This window comes from Xyrauchen texanus, chromosome 17, assembly GCF_025860055.1.
Source record: "Xyrauchen texanus isolate HMW12.3.18 chromosome 17, RBS_HiC_50CHRs, whole genome shotgun sequence".
NCBI lineage: Eukaryota > Metazoa > Chordata > Actinopteri > Cypriniformes > Catostomidae > Xyrauchen > Xyrauchen texanus.
Genome location: NC_068292.1, coordinates 23,909,455 through 23,929,414, shown reverse-complemented (window position 1 = coordinate 23,929,414; position 19,960 = coordinate 23,909,455). Strand labels below are relative to the sequence as shown.

The 19,960-nt window shown below is 39.6% G+C and overlaps 1 protein-coding gene across 2 annotated transcripts; it reads right to left on the bottom strand.

Moving 5' to 3' along the window:
- Positions 1 to 60: 60 nt before the first annotated feature.
- nbn (nibrin) lies at positions 61 to 19,946 on the bottom strand. 2 transcript variants are annotated; one of them, XM_052146724.1, is made up of 16 exons: positions 19,764 to 19,946; positions 18,861 to 18,991; positions 15,527 to 15,654; positions 15,187 to 15,346; positions 13,843 to 13,946; positions 13,252 to 13,369; positions 11,203 to 11,393; positions 10,530 to 10,627; positions 10,131 to 10,269; positions 5,313 to 5,669; positions 3,638 to 4,343; positions 3,425 to 3,487; positions 3,104 to 3,250; positions 2,840 to 2,953; positions 2,629 to 2,678; positions 61 to 340 (listed from the first exon to the last, which is right to left on the bottom strand). In XM_052146724.1, exons 1-16 carry the CDS (start codon positions 19,792 to 19,794, stop codon positions 310 to 312), a joined length of 2,568 nt encoding a protein of 855 aa, XP_052002684.1. In that variant the 5' UTR covers positions 19,795 to 19,946; the 3' UTR covers positions 61 to 309. The 2 variants fall into 2 exon arrangements, with proteins under 2 accessions (XP_052002684.1, XP_052002686.1); XM_052146726.1 differs by having other exon boundaries at positions 63 to 340; positions 5,313 to 5,651.
- Between the last annotated feature and the right edge of the window lie 14 nt (positions 19,947 to 19,960).

Genomic DNA, 19,960 nt, shown 5'->3' with positions numbered 1-19,960 from the left:
CAAGGGGGGAAATTTTGGAGTTAAGGTAAAAATTGTGACTGCTCAACTTTGTAAAACTCAAACTTTTAATTTATACATGCATGTTTTGTACACTGCATTTTTATTCCAGACAAATAAACCTCTTAAAAAATGGAAACATGTTTTTGCTTTGCAAGCTATTAACAAACCCCATCATGCTGAGTGCAGGACATTAAGAGGTGTTAGCATTCTTTATTTGAGGGATTTCCAGAAAATAGGAGCTCCATGACAATAGAGGGCTTGTCTTCTCAGCCATCAAACAGAGAGATTGGCAGCATTATGAACCATTATTTATAATTTCCTGGCAGGTCTAGGGTTGTACCTGAGAGGAAAAAAGAAGAAACAAAAAATAAAAAAATCCCCACAGTACCACTTTTGTAACATTCTTTTTATAATGTTACCTCTTTTAACATTCCTTCTTTATGATGACAATAAATAACCAATGTGAAAATAATTGAATAACTGAGCAAACTGATACAAACTGTAAAAATCAGACATTGTTTAAAAGTCATCAATCCAGCCATCATCTTCCATAAAACATGTCTGGAAAACTTAATTAGCCTGGGAGAGGAAGCTAGAGATGATGTTGGAAAAATAGGTGCCCTGTTTTCTTTTCACTCTTTTTATTTTCTGTGTTTTGTTCTCTCTCCATGCAAGGCTGGCTGAGCATCATGATCCAGAGATAAAAAAGTTGTGTTGGACAAACCACATGGCTGTGAGTGTATGTTTTTCTGCAAAGGAAGGAGAAATGGCACCACTCAAAAGTCCTCCGTCAGCCAGGGTTAGTCTCCAGGCAAAAATGATGTGCCTCTGTTGAGGCCACAACCATTCCTTCTCTCAGGAGAGGTGAACAACTGAGACTAAGGAGCTCTGCAAGGGTTTGATTGTACAAAGATAAATATCGCTTGTGCCAAAATTCACAAAGCAAACCTCCCGTGTACTGTCATTGAAAGAGGAGACAATTATTTGCAAAACTACCATTCAAAGAAACAGCTTGATATGAGTGAAGCTATTCATTTTATGAAAAGTGATATCAGGACATTGTCCTGACCACAAACTTAAAGCATCACTGTATTTTCTGTCTAAATCACTCTGTTTAAACAGCAGGAGCTTGTTAGAAATATCAATAGGTCTTCGCAGCCCATCGTGACTTCAACTGTGAACAATGATTTAAAAGCAGCTGAGAAATCATTGGCGTCATACTTTCCACGCATGCTATGGAAAAATGAAAGAACTGCTAAAAGCAGGAAAAAATCCTTCAACACCTCATGCGTGATGCAATGACACTGCTGATAGGACACAGTGGCTCATCAGCAAACTAACCATATATACTGTATTTAGAACCATAAAAAGTGTTAGTGTTTAAGAAAAAGAAGCAACATACGGTAAAACTTGTTGTAGATGAGTGAAGCTTTTCAAACGTTATGAAAAATCTCTGCAGGTCTCCCGCCAAATGTCTTAATGCATGTCTAATGGCAAAACTGACTCAAAACAAGCAACACAGGGAACCAGAAGACCCTCAGCCTTGCGCTGCCCCGCCATCAGTTTCCTGGGAAGGGTTGCACCAGCTGTGCTAAGTTCTCACATAAGTTGGGACGTAAAGTTCACACTAATGGCTTTCTAATTTGTACACAGAAGTGTTAAAAAGCTGTGCATTTCAGATTTATCTCATTATGGTTGATGTTCAAACTTTGTTTTCTCACGTAACTTTCAGTTGTAATAAATTATATCCCCATTAATATACGATATGTAATAAAAGTTGATCTGATAAATATTATATTTGCCCTGTGTAAATAACAATAAATAGGAACTGTACCTTAAATAAATAAGGGGTGATAAATACTAATACAACAGGCTGGAAAAATAGACATTTATTCATTTATATATTTTGTATATGTTGGAAATTGACACCGGGCGACGCACCCTGAAAACTGCACCGTTAGATCAGTTTCATGCTGAAGAGCCTCTTAAAAGTAGTCTTTCTATTGTCTCTCGTAAATGTAAACAAGTGTAAATATCAGCATCATCATATATGTCAAAATTATTGATGTCTGTCACGCAAAACATGAGCTTGCTGATGTCATAATATAGCAGTCTGCTTTATTATTCTATCCGTTATTCCTGGTCAGGGCTTCAGGAATTATTTAGTTTATAAGTAGGGTTACGTTCTACCTAATTGTAATGGTGCAACGCTCACATATTTAGTAGTGCATAAATTGTGACTTAATGCCCATTTACGACACAACTAGGCTAAGTTGTAACGTACATATAGGTGGTGCAACCGGCCCCTGGTGTTTAAACCAGTCTCAGCCAGTCCATTGCGGACTAAGCCCTTAGTGTGTCGTGGCGGAGCTCATCACTGAGGTTATTGTCTTTTTGTGAGCCTTGATTCTCTGGTGTCAGGGGTCAGTGTCTAGTTGAATGTGGTGTTTGTTTAGGCAGGTGGCGAGTGTCTGTCTGGATGAGGGTGAGGATCATACAGAGACCAGACAGGGTTCAAATGAGACGGAGACTGAGAAAGTGCTAACGTCACTGGACATCACGTCGGTCCATGCTGGCCATTCCATCTCTTTATGCTCTATTGCTCACACAAATACAAAGATGGCATACCTGAACAAATCATCACCCAGTGTCTCATCCCGCTCATTCTGTTTTTCCTCCTAAAAAAGACAGAATACCATAAATTAGAATACAACTCTCTCTTAAATTATCCTGCTTCATGTCCCTCGATCATCTCTATATCCTTCCATATTTTCTCTCTACACACTGCATTTCTCATGGATTGCTACCACTCTCTTCCCCTTGTCCTCCTCTTTCTTACCTCTGCTGCCTGTTTGAGCCACTCCTCCAGTTCTGAGTTCTTGCTGCGATTGTGAGCCACCAGATCAGTGCCTCCAATAATGTTAGGCAGCCCCTTAAATCCAGGGACAGATGTCTAGATATGCATGTACACACATAGATACAGATATACACACAAACACATCCAACAGCCATTCAAACACACACATAGACAAATGTCACATTTTAACAGACACCAAGATACTCAGCCATAATATGAATGAAACACTAAGGAAACTCCTCTGACCTTGCAGAACCTTTTGACATTCTTGCCATTGGGATCATGGGTCTGTAGAGGGGTGGGTCTTGATCTGGAGGAGGTGCTCACGGTCAGGGACTTAAACCGAATCTGTAGGAGCCTCCTGGGCAGCTCAGGGTGATTCTCAGTTGAGGCCTTCAGATCAACAGGAGTGTTATTATAGGAGTAAAATAACATATTAAAGACACTCTGGGGGGAAAAGACACCATAAACATAGCGATCATGACCTTTCTAAAACCCTGAAAATATATTTTTAACCAGTGTAGGTCACACTGGCTCATAATGAAGTTCTATCTTAAAACCTCTCACCTGCATTTCCTGTTTGGCTACAGCCTCACAGTGCTGGGAAAGGCTATTTTGGGGCCCTGAAGCCTGAAAGAAAAAAAAAAAGATAAGAGAAGCAGAAACAGAGAAGCTGTTCCGCTGATGCAAAAAAATTGTGAAGGTCCAAGCAATGAGTTCATACAGACATAGATAGAAATATAAATAAGATATAAATTAAAGTGATGAGTCTCTTCTTACCACAACAAAGGATACTTCCTCCTCTTTGCCCTCTTCAAGTTCCAGTCTTTTCGAAGTATGTGCGTCGCTCTCTAAATCTGATGCTTGATTGGATGATCGCTCTGACCGCTTCTCAGAGGCCTGATTTCTTGTAGCTGTACCAGTCTTGTCCATCTGCAAGTGCTGAATGAATTCTGCACTGCTTTTCTGATTCCTGGTGCTTTGTATGCTGTTACCCTCTTGCTGATTTAGTAATTGATGGTTATTAACTGTGCTGCTCGGTCGCGTCTCAAGACACTGTTTCTTACTAGCTGCTGCCTGCAGGGGCTCATCCATCTCGTCGGACATGATGGACTCAAGCTCTTCAAGTGACATGTCGAAATCAGCAGCTGCAGCAGGTTCGCCTGGGTCTTGCTCAAGTTCCTTCCTTTTCTTACTGCTAGAGATTTGACTGGAGCCACCAGACTGAGCCTGTTGGGCCACACTGTGATCGGAGCTCAAACCCAGACAAGAGCCCAAACCTAGACTGGCACTGATTTCAGATCGTAGCACTGAGCTGCGCAGGTTTTGGGCTGTATGTGAGGTTCTGTGAGATCTGTTGGTGGAGGAGGTTTGCTGGTAATTAGAAGGACCAAAATCCTTCATCAGTTCATCTTCTTTCTTTTCACTGTCTTTTCTGGAGTGTTTGGCCTCTAACTGGACAGAGCTGGTAGTTTCTTCGCGTGGTCTGCAGCAATATGTAAAAAAAAAAATAGGTGATAATTTTCCTAAAAATCACATCTAAAATTGGTTTATTCTCACCTCTTTAAACATGCTTTGGCTGAGAATACTTTCATACTAAGAGGTATAAAAGGTACACTACAGGGCCAAAAGAATGTTGTCACCACACCCATATGCTATATGTTGGAACATGGCTATGGGTATTTTCTCCAATTTATACACAAGAACATCAGTATGGTCTCATTTTACCACATGACTGTGCTTGAAAGTCACTGAGCTCTGTGATATGATCCATTCTACTTAAAATGTTTGCCTAAAGGAGCTTCAAACCAGATACATCTGGAAGATGAAATGCGCATTCACAAATTCAAAACAATTGTTTTCTATGAATGTACGCATACTACCACCATCGTTTGGCATCTTGGGAGATTGCTCTAAATTCTGCAACACCACTAACATCTTTTCTCATTAATTCGACCCAAATCATTATCAAAGGACATTGATTATTTACTTAAGCTATGACTGGATGATACATTGTGCACATGTATCTTTCATATAGCCTACACAATCCATTTTCAGTTACAAGTATGTTTTTTGTGGTTTGATAGCTTGAATGAAAGATCAATTCAATGCTACTTACAGAAAAACTGCATACAAAAATCCAAAAACCTTAGTAACGTTGCTGTGTATTTGGACTAGATTCTCAACTTTGGACTGCCACCTGAACCGCATCGACAAGTCCTATGTGCAATACCTGTGCCTTGTTCTACCTGTGCGGTGAGGCAGTTCTCGTCTGGTATGCGACCGGCTTAAGGAGACTGTATGGCTATATGCTTGATTTTATGCACCTGTTACTAGCAACAAATCCATAGGTTAAATTGAAGTAGCTGAAACTGCCAAGGCTTTGAATTACAAGGAGATGCCCACAAACATAAGGGCTTGTTGTGTATGTAATATGGTGTGCAATCAGACTTGCCTTTTCTTGGTGACAGGCTGGAAGTAGTTTGTTAGAGCTGCTTGTTTCTGGGGGGACTGTTTTGGCATGGAGTTTCCACTGGAAGGAGCTGTCAATCTCTGAGAACCATCTGGTACCACTGACTCCTTGCTCAAGGGAGCAGAACTGGTTTTCTTCTTCTCAGGATCATTCTTGTTGGAGCTCTCTGAAGGCATCTCTGTCTCAGTGATTATGCAGGCAGCTGGAGGTTCTGGGCCACGGGAATTTTTACTGGATACTGTGGGGCCCTGTAAAGCCCTTTGTGTGGTGTGTCTCTTCTCTGGAGTCTCACCAACTGCACGGATCCCACTAATATCCATCCTGAAAAATGTTGACTTACTACACAGAAAACTATCTATTGACTAGCACTGAAATTATTATTATATATATATTTTTTTTTTTTTACACACTATTTAAGCAGAACCCAGAACACAATTATCTCAAAATAAAAACAGATTTTTAATACAAGCATATCTGTAGCCTAAAATGCATTTCATAAGATTTGGTTAGTCCCTCGCTGTCTGTACTTAAAACACTTTATATTAATAAACCAATATCCATGAAGGCTACCAGATGGAATTTTAACCACAATCTGCTTCAATAGTCTTTAGTAAGATAATTGTGCAGTTGCGCACATGGTCCGTCTACTTTCGCTGCATGCTTCTCATAATACGGAGCAGGTATGCTTAATTTATTAACTGTAAATGTGAGCTCTCTTTTCACAAAATATCATCATCAGTCGGTGTTTACATTAAATAAGTTGAAGTCAGAAGTTCACATACACTTAGGTTGAAGTCATTAAAACTTATTTTTTAACCACTCCACAGATTTATTATTAGCAAACTATAGTTGCTAAGTTGTTTAGGACATCTACTTTGTGCATGACACAAGTAATTTTTTCTAAAAATTGTTTACAGACAGATTGTTTCACTTTTTATTCACTATATCACGATTCTAGTTCTTCAGAAGTTAACTGTGCCTTTAAGCAGATTGGAAAATTCCAGAAAATTATGTCAAGGCTTTAGACAATTAGCCAATAACCTTGCAATAGGAGGTGTACTGAATTGGAGGTGTACCTGTGGATGTATTTTAAGGCCTACCTTCAAGCTTATTGCCTCTTTACTTGACATCATGGGAAAATCAAAAGAAATCAGCAAAGACCTCAGAAAAAAGAAATTGTGGACCCCCACAAGTCTGGTTCATCCTTGGAGGCAATTTCCAAATGCCTGAAGGTACCATGTTCATCTATACCAGCGTTTCTCAACGGGGGCAGTACCGCCCCCTAGGGGGCGTTTGGACAGTGTTGGGGGGCGGTGTGAACGAGGCAGCAGAGAGGGGGGCGCTCAGGCACAAATGCTTCCTAAGTTACACATGCTTTTAATAGGCGGAGAATTTTCAGCGCAAAATAGAGGCGCGCTTTCACCGGCTTTTTCTGTACATAACGCGGAATACATAATTAGGCGCAGTTTACGCTTCCCCTCCCATCTATTTCTGTGACACTCCCACTTTCCCCTTGTCCATCCCATGAATGCATATGCATGACACGAAAAGCGCATTTTGCCATTTTCAATTGCGACAGGCAATCTGCGCTTTCATCTCGGTGCGTCCCGTTCGTACATACCTCGCCATGGTTTTATGCGCACTTTGCGAAACAAATACGCCTGAAGTGGGCGCAAAAGCGTTAGTACATCTGGCCCTGAGAATTTTAATTGTAATGTGATGATCGGGTGCGGATATCTAATCGGAGAAAATCATTGGTGATGGTGAGTTTGTTTTTAACAGCTGATTCGGGTGACGTTAGAGCTGATCCGCGCATCTCTACTCTGCAATGTGTAATTGGCCGATGGGAATAATAAAGTCATAATAATATAAATATTGATTTTATATTATTTGTCTTTTGCAGTTATTCACCTAGTATATTAATATTAACTTAAGTTCTCTCCCTCGTGTCCCGCAAAATCAGGTCTGCTGACCTGCAACAGAGCAATAGCCAGGTGGTCACCCTACGTTACTCACTGTTATTCATCACAACGTTTAAGCCTCTGACAACTCATACAATGTTCATTTGAATGTAAAATAAAATTATGTCTGTGCAAATTAATGAATTCATATTTAAATGTTGCTAATAACCCACTCGGCTAGTTACCGGCAAATGATCTCCATAGCAACACCTAAAAACAAATGCCGCATCTGTCAGAGTGGTAGAAATGACCGTTTGTAGGCTATTCAAATTTGAAGCCTAGTATATATTGCCTAATTGAGTGCGCGAACGACCGCTGCTTTTTCATTGGCCATGTAGGTTAGTTACGTTATTGTTCACGTGATTGGTTCATCTTAAAAAAAATTTTGTGTGAGCCTGAATTTGTTTGAATTTCTAAATACATTTGAAATACCTTTCAAACAATCCATGTGTTTTTGCATTTTTTTTCCAAACACAATATTACTCAACTTGAGGCTTTTACATGTAGTTTATGGGGGCGGGGCGTTAAGAGGATCATGAAGAGGTCAGGGGGGCGTTTGTTCAAAAAAGGCTGAGAACCACTGATCTATACAAACAATGGCACGCATAAACACCATGAGACCACGCATCAATCATACCCCTCAGGAAGAGACACGTTCTGTCTCCTAGAGAGTAACATAGTTTGGTGAAAAAAGTGCAAATCAATACCAGAACAACAGCAAAGGACCTTGTGAAGATGCTGGAGGAAACAAGTAGACAAGTGTCTATATCCACAGTAAAAGAAGTCCTATATTGACATAAACTGAAAGGCTGCTAAGCAAGGAATTAGCCACTGCTCCAAAATTGCCATAAAAATGCCAGACTGCATTTTGCAAGTGTACATGGTGACAAAGATCTTACTTTCTGGAGAAATGTCCTCTGGTTTAATGAAACAAAAATGTAACTGTTTGGCCATAATGACCATAATTATGTTTGGAGGAAAAAGGGTGAGGCTTGCAAGCTGAAGAACACCATCCCAACCATGAAGCATGGGAGTGGCAGCATTATGTTGTGGGGGTGTTTTGCTGCAGGAGGGACTGGTGCAAAAATAGGAAAATAATGTCTTCCAAATGGACAAAGACCCCAAGCATACCTCCAAAGTTGTGGCAAAATGGCTTAAGGACAACCAAGGCAAGGTATTGGAGTGGCCATCACAAAACCCTGACCTCTATCCGAACTGAAAAAGTATGTGCGAGCAAGGTGGCCTATATACCTGACTCAGTTACACAAGTTCTGTCTGGAGAAATGGGCCAAAATTCCAGCAACTTATTGTGAGAAGCTTGTGGAAGGCAACCCAAAATGTTTGAAACAAGTTAAACAATTTAAAAGGCAGTGCTACCAAATAGGGATGCACCGATTCCACTTTTTCTCTTCCAATCCGATTCCGATATCGGAAATCTCAGTATCAGCCAATATCAATCCCGATCCGATACCAGTGCTGTTTTTTTTTTTTTTTGCATAATCAGTTTAGAATATCTTTACATTATTGTGTGGAACTAATTGGGTGTACTCTTTAATATGTAAAGAAACACAAACCTCTAACTACACATTATTTAAATATAAACGTATAGCTTTTTAAGAAAAAAAAAAACTTTATTTTTAACTAGTATACTGGATAATGTAGCAGCAAAATGAACAGTAATTCCAGTTTAAGAAATCAGTAGAAAAGAAGCCTTTTTATTTAATTTTTTTGCTAAATGTTTTCAACTGGACTTAACAGATATCAGCTCTCTTTTCATTCACACCCATTCAAATTACATATTATTTTAATACAATCACAATCATGCACATTTAACTTTTAAACCCCTCACGCTTTTATTTTGACTTTCTCAACACTCAAGGAATTCCTGTAAGAGTGTCTGTTTGTAGGGAAGTTCACATAGGATTAATTTGCTTATTCAAATTCTTGTAAAAAAAAACAAAAACAAAAGTATTCTAAATGCATATTATAAGTGAACCGAAATTTTGAACATCTACATCTGAGATGTTGTTCATGAGTAGTGCTCAAATATGCACCACGTGAAGGCTAAAAATAGCCACGATGTGTGTGTGTGTGTGTAAACAGAGCAGCGCCATTCACTGACGTGCTGGAGCTGCACGTCCATTTGATACATTTACTAATTAAACACAGCCTTTTGTGATTCACAGAGCTATCGCACATCTGCAAGTGGCTTTAAATAATATGCACGAGTCATATGAACTACTTTATTGGGGTTTTAATGGTTCTTTATGCCATTGTTTGAGCTTGACAGTAACGAACAAGACTAACTCACAGTATCGGATTTGGATCGGGCTCATCTGACCGATAACCAATCATTCTAAAAGCTTCAGTATTGGAGGCGATACCAATCCAGGTATCGGATTGGTGCATCCCTAACTACTAAATACTAACAAAGTGTATGCAAACTTCTGACCCACTGGGAGTGTGATGAAATAAATAAAAGCTGAAATCATTCTCTCTACTATTATTTTGACATGTCACATTCTTAAAATAGTAATCCTAACTGGACAGGGAATGTTTTCCAAGATTAAATGTCAGGAATTGTGTTTAAATGTATTTGGCTAATGTGTATTTAGACTTCTGACTTCAACTGTATATGATTCAAAGTGGATCAATTCACATGCACAGGTTTTACACAATGTCTGTTATCGGATCTGTTAGTAGCAATTCCCAGTCATAATTGCAGTTAGGATTTTTGTCCTATTTTCTCTTTCAGCCAAAAAAACAATACATTTCAGTGAAGAATCACGTTATTTGCTAGGCCTATGTAAACGACGGAGTTCATTGGTGTTCTTTCTACCTGCTCAGGTTCTGGGAAGGAACGGTGTTGACCACATAGGCTGTGATATTCTGGGAAGGTGCTGCCAGTGCAGTCTCATCCACGGCAGTGTTCTGAGAAAGTGTTGCGGCAGCAATGTCTGGCTTTGCTTTCACAGATTCTGTGGCAAATGTTGGAAATTGTTACTGATGTGTTGAGTTTGGGTGTAAACACTGATAGCATGTCTATTTCTCAGAATCACTCTGAGATTTTAGCTACAGAAATGCACATTAATGTTGTCGTCATTTAACACACAAGAAAAAAATACATTCATTCTGTAAGTCATTATTCAATCACTGATATCACAGTGGGAAAATAAATATTATGAGTAATGTTCTACGGCAGACTGTGTGCACTGGATGTGTTGTTATGCATGCCTACCAGAATTTATAGATGAGCAGGGATTGCAGTATGTTTGATTATTGACATGAATGGCAGCTAACCCAATCTCAGATTCTGTGATGAAGCGCAAGCCATTTCTGTTTGAAAAAGAGCAAACTTGTGAGAAAGCTAAATCAATCAAAAGTCTCTTGCAGTATTACTCACAAGGCTCCCAACTGTAGTACTAAAGTATGCCTTATTTCAATGTTAATATAATTTATCCTATCCCAGCTTTATATTCAGTGACACCTAAAAGTAAGCCATTTGTATATGTAGTTCATGAAAAAAAATAGAAATTCTGGCTCTGACTATGACACTTTTAAAACACTGCTTTGTTTTTATGAGCATCCCAACCAGCCCATCACAGCAGCATTGACGTGTGTTTGGGCCGAGACTACTGTCCCGCTAATGCAAGTGTCACACTATGATGACTCCAAGACATTACAGCTTCATTTTCTGTTATAGAATAATTTTCTATAAAGCTGCTTTGAAACAATGTGTATTGGAAAAAAAGAGCTATACAAATAAAATAATTGAGAAACCATTGTGAAATCTTGTTTGATAGCAAGCATTATTTACGTAACTCAGTTTCTTAGCAGCACAGAAACTACACACTTTAGCTTCATCTTTATCTTAGCACAGACTACAGGGAGTCTGACCCAAATACACACACCTGTGCAGAATCTGAGCCACGGACTCCACCCATTTCTTGGAAGCGGGAAGGATCACAGCCTGGGAGTTCCCAGATATCATGTCAACTACACAAGTACTTTTTGCCTCAAGAAGTGAAAGGGGCAGAGACCCCTCCTCCAAAAGCTGGCTTACCCCACCTCCACAACTCACTGCTTGACTCAGACGTTTCATCTGAAAAGAATACAAGATTCAGACACATGAAACTTTAATGAGAACAAAACAATGACTACACAGAAACTTTTTTTGTAGCAAGGATTTGATAAAGCTTAATTTAATTAAGAGTAATATTCTGTATGATAAAGGATAAAACCTTAAGCTTGCATGTACAGTATTAAAGGTGCACTCGGTATTTTAGTGATATAGTTTGCTGATTGATATTCTTTTAAACAGAAAGAAATTAGCATTTTTAAAATTATGTTTTCTAACTTGAGATAAAAACTTGTCAATCTTAGAGAAAAAGCTGCTTCATTCTACATATTGTGCAACAATAAAAGCACAAAGAACACAAAGTACATTCATAAAAAGTTGCCTGAAGCAATTTTGAAAATGTGAAAAGTAAAAAAAGTAAAGCGCTTCAAAAGTAAAGCTGACATTATTAGCCCTTTAATTGTTACTTCAACTTCAAATGTGCTAATAAGCCTAAATATATCCTTATTCCAGGTAACACAGAAAAAATTGGCCATGTAACCACATTGCACTGCTGTAGTTTCCATCAGTAGGTCTCCACTCCTCTCTGTTATCACACTAATGAACATGCTGGTTACAGAGAATCTTCACATGGCCTTCTCCTCTTCCTCTGAGCTAATCAGACTCATTCTTCAAACTCCTGATTAATAGAAACGATAGGGAAGAACCCCCAACTGACAAATTAAAACATCACTCACTGGGCAAATGTAAATGCAGATATGGTTGCATACTAGCCTTTGGACTATATACATATAGGAGCCTGAGAAATTAAGGCCTGAGAAATTTTTACTTCTGCCAACATGGCAAGAAAATATAAGAGGTAAGAGAGGTTATAATTATGTAACTAGTTTTTATGTAAAGTTTTCTTAATAGTGCACTCAGTAATATTCTTGTTTATGTTGCGGTGACACCTAGCGGTGTAGATGCAGCATCACGCAAAAACAGAAGGTCTCAGTTCCCCCTGTCATTCTACAAATTGCAGTCAGCCATTATTAAATAATTTTGAAGGTGATAGGAATAATTGAGATAAAATAAGTCAAATTTGGCTGGTCATATGATCTCAACATGGTAGCCCTCATGAATGTGCTCCCAACACCACGTGCAGAATAATCTTGCCTTTTCACAACGACTTCCCTGTTTAAAAGTTTAGCAATTAGCGAATAAATAAAAAAAAGTGAAGAATTAAATTTTATGTCAACAAAATACATTTCAAATTGGTCTGGTAGTGGAGACATTTAATGATGTACAGCTGTTTGTCTTTTCCATTTACAATAAAACTTGTGTAGCAACCATAAACACAGGGTTCCCACACTTTTTTGCCAATGAGTTTGACAAACTTTGAATCTCCAAAAAGCATAAAGGCATCATTAAAGTACTCCATAAGACTGCAGTAGATAAATCCATATCTTCAGAAGTGATTTGATAGGTGTGGGTGAGAAACAGATCAATATTTAAGTACTTTTTTACTGTAAATCTCCACCTTTATAGCAAATCTCAAGATTTATAATAAAAAAAAAATAATAAAAAAAAAAATTCTTCTAAAAATATGTATTTGTGTTCAGCAGAAGAAATAAAGTCATTGATATCTGGGCTGGCATGAGGTGAGGAAAATTAGAGAATTTTCATTTTAGGGTGAACTATTAATTTAAGATTTCTATGACTTTTCCACTTATGTCCATGCAACTCACAATTATTAAATTCACAGATATTTCCAGGCTATTCATGACCATGTGAAAATAACAGCATATGAGTATAGAACATCATGAGGCTGAGCAAATAATATCAGAATCATTTGGGTGAACTATTCTTTTAATGGTATATGTAGTAGTAAAAAAATCCTTGCCTGTTTACAGTTTAAAAACAGAAATGTTTTCCCCTTGAAGAGACTCTTTCTCTCTGGTCGAGCGCTCAGGTCCACGTCATCTTTAGCCAGGGTGGGCTCATCAACCGGAGGCCTAAATCTGATCAAGACAAAACACAGGCATCCCACTGGCATCTCCTCTTACACGTGTACTGTTTATGTGCTGTGTTGCAGCATGTGTTCAAAATACTCCCATTGCCTTAAAAATAGACGGTTGAAAGTTCTTCCGTTGAACAAAAAAGGAGAAATTTACAAGAATGTACTGGTCACTCTTTTCCAAGCAGTTAAAACGAACAGGGACTGGAGCTTTCAAGCTTCAAAAACAGCACAGAAGCACCATAGAAGTAAAATAAACGATGCGACTTTTGGATAAGAGTACCCAGTACATTCTTCAAAATTTGTCCTGTGTTTTACAGAATAAGTCATGTGGTTTTGAAACAACAGTTTCAAAGTAAATAATGACAGCATTATAATTTTTGGGAAAACAATTTCTTTAAGTCTAACAACAAGCTGACTGTGTGTGAGAGAGAGAGAGAGAGAGAGAGAGAGAGAGGGAGAAGAACATTTCTTTACCCCTCAGCTTTAGGCAGAGGTTGTTTCTGCTGCACAGCTTTGCTAAACACACTGAAGAATTCAGGCTTTACTATGTGCCGACAGCACAGCAATGCACAGATCATCTGCAAAGGAGAGAGATAGATTCAGGTGAATTCAACTGTATTCTAAAGGTTTCATCAGTAACTCATCAGTGAATCATAGAAGCCTTCAATTTGATCCTTGAGGGGGATCCTTAAGGGTCAAATGACATTGTGGCAGCGGGGGCGTGGTCAAGCCCCGTCCGGGAGAGGAAAGCGGTAAGGGCGCTTTACACCTGAGCTAAATTATGCCTACACCTGTCTCTAATTCCAGTGAGCACGAGGAGAGCAGCATAAAAGCAGACACAGAGCCTCCAGTCGAGGGAACCCGACAAGCCAACCCAGTGTGCTTGTGTTGCATTATATTGTATTGTGCTATATTGTATTGTATCGTTGTAAAGTATTGGGAGAAAGACAGCAATTAAAGCCTTACCTTTTAGTTGGAGCCTCGTTTCCTACCATCCTTCTCATGAGGGTTGTTACACTGGTGCCGAAACCCGGGAATTAAAAAAAAATACAAATAAAAAAATAAAATTCCAAGCATGGAGAAAGGTCTCCACATAGAGTCCTCCCAGCTGGCGGAGGTCCTCCAGTCCCTCGCGACGTTACACCAAAGCCACCAGCAATCCCTGCTTGAGCTCCAGCAGGACCAAGATCGCCGGTTTTTTTAAATTATGTGGGCTCAGGCAGAGGACCAGCACGCCATCCGTTGCCTCCTCAGCCAGGAGACCGCATCAGCCACAACCGCGACCCCGAACACCAGCTACGCTGCCCCCGCCCACGTTACAGAAGATGGGGGCAGCAGATGATCCTGAGGCCTTCCTCGATTTGTTTGAGCGCACGGCAGAAATCTGGGGCTGGCCGCTTGAACAGTGGGCAGCCCGCCTAATTCCTCTCCTGTCCGGGGAAGCTCAACTTGCGGCACCAGTGTAACAACCCTCACGAGAAGGACGACAGGAAACGAGGCTCCTACTAAAAGGTAAGGCTTTAATTGCCGTCTTTCTCCCAATACTTTACAACGATACAATACAATATAACACAATACAATATAATGCAACACAAGCACACTGGGTTGGCTTGTCGGGTTCCCTCGACTGGAGGCTCTGTGTCTGCTTTTATGCCGCTCTCCTCGTGCTCACTGGAATTAGAGACAGGTGTTAGGCATAATTTAGCTCAGGTGTAAGCGCCCTTACCGCTTTCCTCTCCCGAACGGGCGCTTCACCACGCCCCCGCTGCCACAGACATGCATAAGAGGCTGTTTTTAATGGGTCAATATCCTCCTGACCTTTATGGTGACCTTTACAGTGGGCATAACGAGATGTGTGCAGTCAGGTGTCCAGGAGTTGATGAGTCGTCCCCCAATTGAGCGCACATCATGGGAGAGGGAGACCTTGCCTTCATTATTAACACAAGAGGAACACACCACAACACACTCTTTCTCCAACCTGATTGAATAAAAGGGTGGTTAGCAACCCCAACATCAAATAACACTTAATATTGTCAAAACACCATAAAGATTAATCCTTAAATAAATAAAAACAACTTCATGGCAAACAAAGTGTTAACCGTATCAGCCCCTTATCATGTGTCCTCATAGACAAACAAACAAATGAAAGCAAACAAACCTGAACTTGCTTTGGAAGACACCGAATGTGAGTCGGTCTCCTGGCTGCAAGGTCCGGGTGGAGCCGGTCTCAAGCTTCTCACCATTGATGAAAGTGCCGTATTTAGAGCTATCCTTCAGTGTTATTGTCTGCCAACAGCATAAAAGCAAAAATCACACCCGGTCAACACCAAACATTTGTCAGGCTGAAACACCACAGTGAAGGAAATGGTGCCATCTAGAGTATGAAACTTGTAAGTACCAATGTTCAGAATGTCTGATATTTCCAAATAGCATCCCATTAGAAATACAAACATGACACATATTTCTATGTTTATTTCACATTTATAACAGATAGAAGCTAACAGTTTTACATAATGGCTTTGTATGTATAGCACATGACCTCTCAAATTTGCAGAAGATGACAAGTGATCTATTAAAGCACTTGATAATGCAGCATGGCCACATGGACATTTTTTATTTATGGCTCTTTTTCAGGTAATTTTTAAAGAACTATTTATAAGCATACAGGTTCCAACTCACTGTGTGTTGCAGAAATGTTCCAAGTCAACCTAATTAATATACTAAAAAATACTCCAATTCACACTATGTGGTCAGCCTATGCATTATTATAAGAAGTTTAAAAATGACTTTCTAACAAGCTACTAGTAATACAGAAATAATGCACTGCATCCTGAACGTCTAAGAACAGTCAGTTAAGCGAAACAATGACACATATCATTGCTGTTCTGCAAACAATCAAAAAACAATAATTACAATTTAGAGAAGCCAATAAGTACATTGAAGGCAGACGCCAGGTGGTTAGAATGGGCAGCAACACCTCCTCAACACTGACCCTCAACACTGGAGCCCCACAGGGCTGTGTTCTTAGCCCTCTCCTGTATTCCCTGTACACACATGACTGTGTGGCAACACATAGCTCCAATGTCATCATTAAGTTTGCTGATGATACGACGGTGGTAGGTCTGATCACTGACAATGATGAAAGAGCCTACAGAGAGGAGGTGCACACTCTGACACGCTGGTGTCAGGAGCACAACCTCTCCCTCAATGTCAGTAAAACCAAGGAGCTTGTAGTGGACTTCAGGAGGAAAGACAGAGAACACAGCCCCATCACCATTAATGGAGCACCGGTGGAGAGAGTCAGCAGTTTCAAGTTCCTCGGTGTCCACATTACTGAAGAACTCACATGGTCCGTCCACAATGAGGCCATTGTGAAGAAGGCTCACCAGCGCCTCTTCTTCCTGAGACGGCTGAGGAAGTTTGGAATGAACCACCACATCCTCACACGGTTCTACACTAGTACTGTAGAGAGCATACTGACTGGCTGCATCACCGCCTGGTACGGCAATAGCACCGCCCACAACTGCAAAGCCCTGCAAAGGGTGGTGCGAACTGCCAGAAACATCATCGGAGGTGAGCTTCCCTCCCTCCAGGACATATACACCAGGCGGTGTGTGAAAAAAGCTGGGAGGATCATCAGAGACTCCAGCCACCCGAGTCATGGGCTGTTCTCACTGCTACCATCAGGCAGGCGGTATCGCAGCATCAGGTCCCGCACCAGCCGACTGCATGACAGCTTCTTTCCCCAAGCAGTCAGACTGTTGAACACTTGATCTATCAGGATCAATAATTAGCACTGCACTTTATTAATCTATAATCTCACACTGGACTGTCAAATATATTCTCCCCAATTCAACTACTTATATATATTTCATATACTCCCACTTATTGTATATTGTGTATTCTATATTGTGTGTATTGTTTACTGTACATTGTATATAATTATTGTGTTGTGTAAGTATGTGTACATTTGATATGTAAATTGTGTTGTGTATGTTGTTTATTGTAATTGGTACATGTCTCGTCACTGTCATGACTGCTATGTTGCTCGGAACTGCACACAAGAATTTCACCTACTGTTGCACTTGTGTACATGGTAGTGTGACAATAAAGTGATTTGATTTGATTTTGATTTGAAATTGTATTACTTTCATGAAATTATTTTTTTCACAGCACTGCCTATGACCTAATCTTATTATGTTACACCATATGATATTAACAGACAAGTTTTAAGAAGGTCAGAGTAAAACATATTGTCAAAATGACATTTCACCAATGTAAAAGATTAAGGCATATTTACAAAGATAATTAAATGATTCTTATACATTAATCTGGACAGCTCCACAACCACCTCTCATTGTTGATGCATAACCATGGACTTAATTTTCAACATAATCAAGATTTTAGGTAAAAACTTTTATGAATGCATAAGAGAAAGTGTATATCTTACTTTTTTTCTCTCTGCTCTAGCTTCTGTTTTACTCTAGCTACTATTGAAACTTTGCAGTGCGATACAGATATGAATAATTTTTGTGTGGAAAAATTGTTTGCTCTCTTCCTCATTTTATTAGCCGCTTCTGATAAAAGCATCTGCTAAATAACTAAAGGTAATGTAAATCTTTGGTCCTGTAACTGGTCACAATGTCTTTCTCACTGTTTGTAAACACCTTTTTGCCCCTGCTGTGTGACAGATGAATATTTAGAAGTACAATTGGGGGGGGGCTGGGTGGCTCAGCGTGTAAAGACGCTGACTACCACACCTGGAGTCACGAGTTCGAATCCAGGGCATACTGAGTAACTCCAGCCAGGTCTCCTTAGCAACCAAATTGGCCCAGTTGCTAGGGAGGGTAAAGTCACATGGAGTAATCTCCTCGTGGTTGCTATAATGTGGTTCGTTCTCGGTGGGGCATGTGGTGAGTTGTGCATGGATGCCACGGAGAATAGCATGAAGCCTCCACAAGCTCTGTGTCTCCGTGGTAACACGCTCAACAAGCCATGTGATAAGATGGGTGGATTGACGGTCTCAGACATGGAGGCAACTGAGATTTGTCCTCCGCCACCTGGATTGAGGAGAATCACTATGCCACCATGAGTACTTAAAAGCACATTTGGAATTGGGCATTCCAAATTGGGGAGAAAATGTGGAGAGGGAAAAAAAAAAGTATGTTTTTTCTATATGGTCTCTAGATTAATATAAGGTCACAGGAGTCACAGCAACAATAATGCTAAAAGAATCAACAAAATTTTGTTTAAAATAGTTTTAGTTTTGCATTTTACAACACAAGACATTTTTCCAAAAGTGTTTCATTGTCATCTTTCCCACCACTAAAATGACTCATAGAGTGACAAGCGAGGTATAGAACCATACATTCTGGGCTATGAACCATCTTGTCATAGAAGATGTCCTTTGTTTCTCAATCAGGACAATAGAGCACAGAAATTGTTAGTTTAAGACATGCTCAGGAAAGGGAGTAACTTGTCTGAACACTCACCTGCTCAGTGACAGTGAGGTGGGCGTGCACACGGCTGATGGACTGGTCACTGGGCAGCAGGATCTCACAGTTTTTGCGACCGACCACATACACTTGACCAGGGAGAAGAAGCAAGCTTTCCTGTGTAGTGACTGAATAATTTCAGTTGAAAGAAACAAAGTAAAATTAAAGCATCCCATCTGTCCTGAGCATTATTGCTGGAAAAAGTACAATTGTTTAGCAGACAAGAGCGTTTCCTATAAATCTAAAATAATAAATACAAATTCACTAATGACTTTTACATATGTTTACATCGTGTAAGTATCTGTCTGTGACACTGTGACCCAATACTTGGATGGTTGCGAAATTACATTTCCATGATTTTGAAAATAATAACAGTATAATTAAGTTAATAATAGTAGGCCTATACTTTAAGATATAGAAACATTTACGTTTTTACCATTTTAGGCACCTTCCTGCTTTGTGCATTAATCTTAAATTGTCCTGCGGTGTGACAAACTAAATATTTTATTTGTAGTCTCTCTATTCTGAGGTCACAAAAATTGCATATTATACTTAAACAGTTATATAAAAAAAAGTTTATATGTTTCAAATCGTTTCTGATTAAACATATTACTACAGGACATGGCCTGACATGTCATGTCGACAACCCTATAACTGATAGAATGATATTAAATAATACATTTCATGGCAAACAATCTGCATGTGAGTTGGGATATATTTATATGAGGCAAAGTTGATCTCCTTTCAAGTCAGCTCATAAACAGCACGACATATCATAAAAAGATAACACATTTCATGACCATTTTTATTGCCTCTATGGTTAATAGTTGGCCTGTATTTGACTTCAAGTACTGCATACAAATCCTAAAGTACCGACTGAATGTGTACACAAAACTTTACCTCCAGATTCTGTTGGTTGCAGTTTCCACATTACGTCGTATTCAAGCAATTCAACTCGCCTTCAGTCTTTTGTTTCAAATACTGTCATGTATTTGAAATACAGTAAATCTCAGACAACCGTGTATTGCAATCTGAAAGGGAATAACTGGCGCGCTACATTTACATCTTCTGGTGCGACGTGATCAACCTACATTTCA

What these genes read in the sequence shown, in the direction of transcription:
- nbn (XM_052146724.1), bottom strand. Translation starts at nt 19,794, where the DNA reads ATGTGGAAACTGCAACCAACAGAATCTGGAG. An exon ending in AGGAAGTATCCTTTGTTGTG is followed by an intron (nt 3,488 to 3,637) that starts GTAAGAAGAGAC and finishes TTTTTCTTTCAG; the next exon opens with GCTTCAGGGCCCCAAAATAG. An exon ending in GGCTCAAACAGGCAGCAGAG is followed by an intron (nt 2,679 to 2,839) that starts GTAAGAAAGAGG and finishes TGTCTTTTTTAG; the next exon opens with GAGGAAAAACAGAATGAGCG.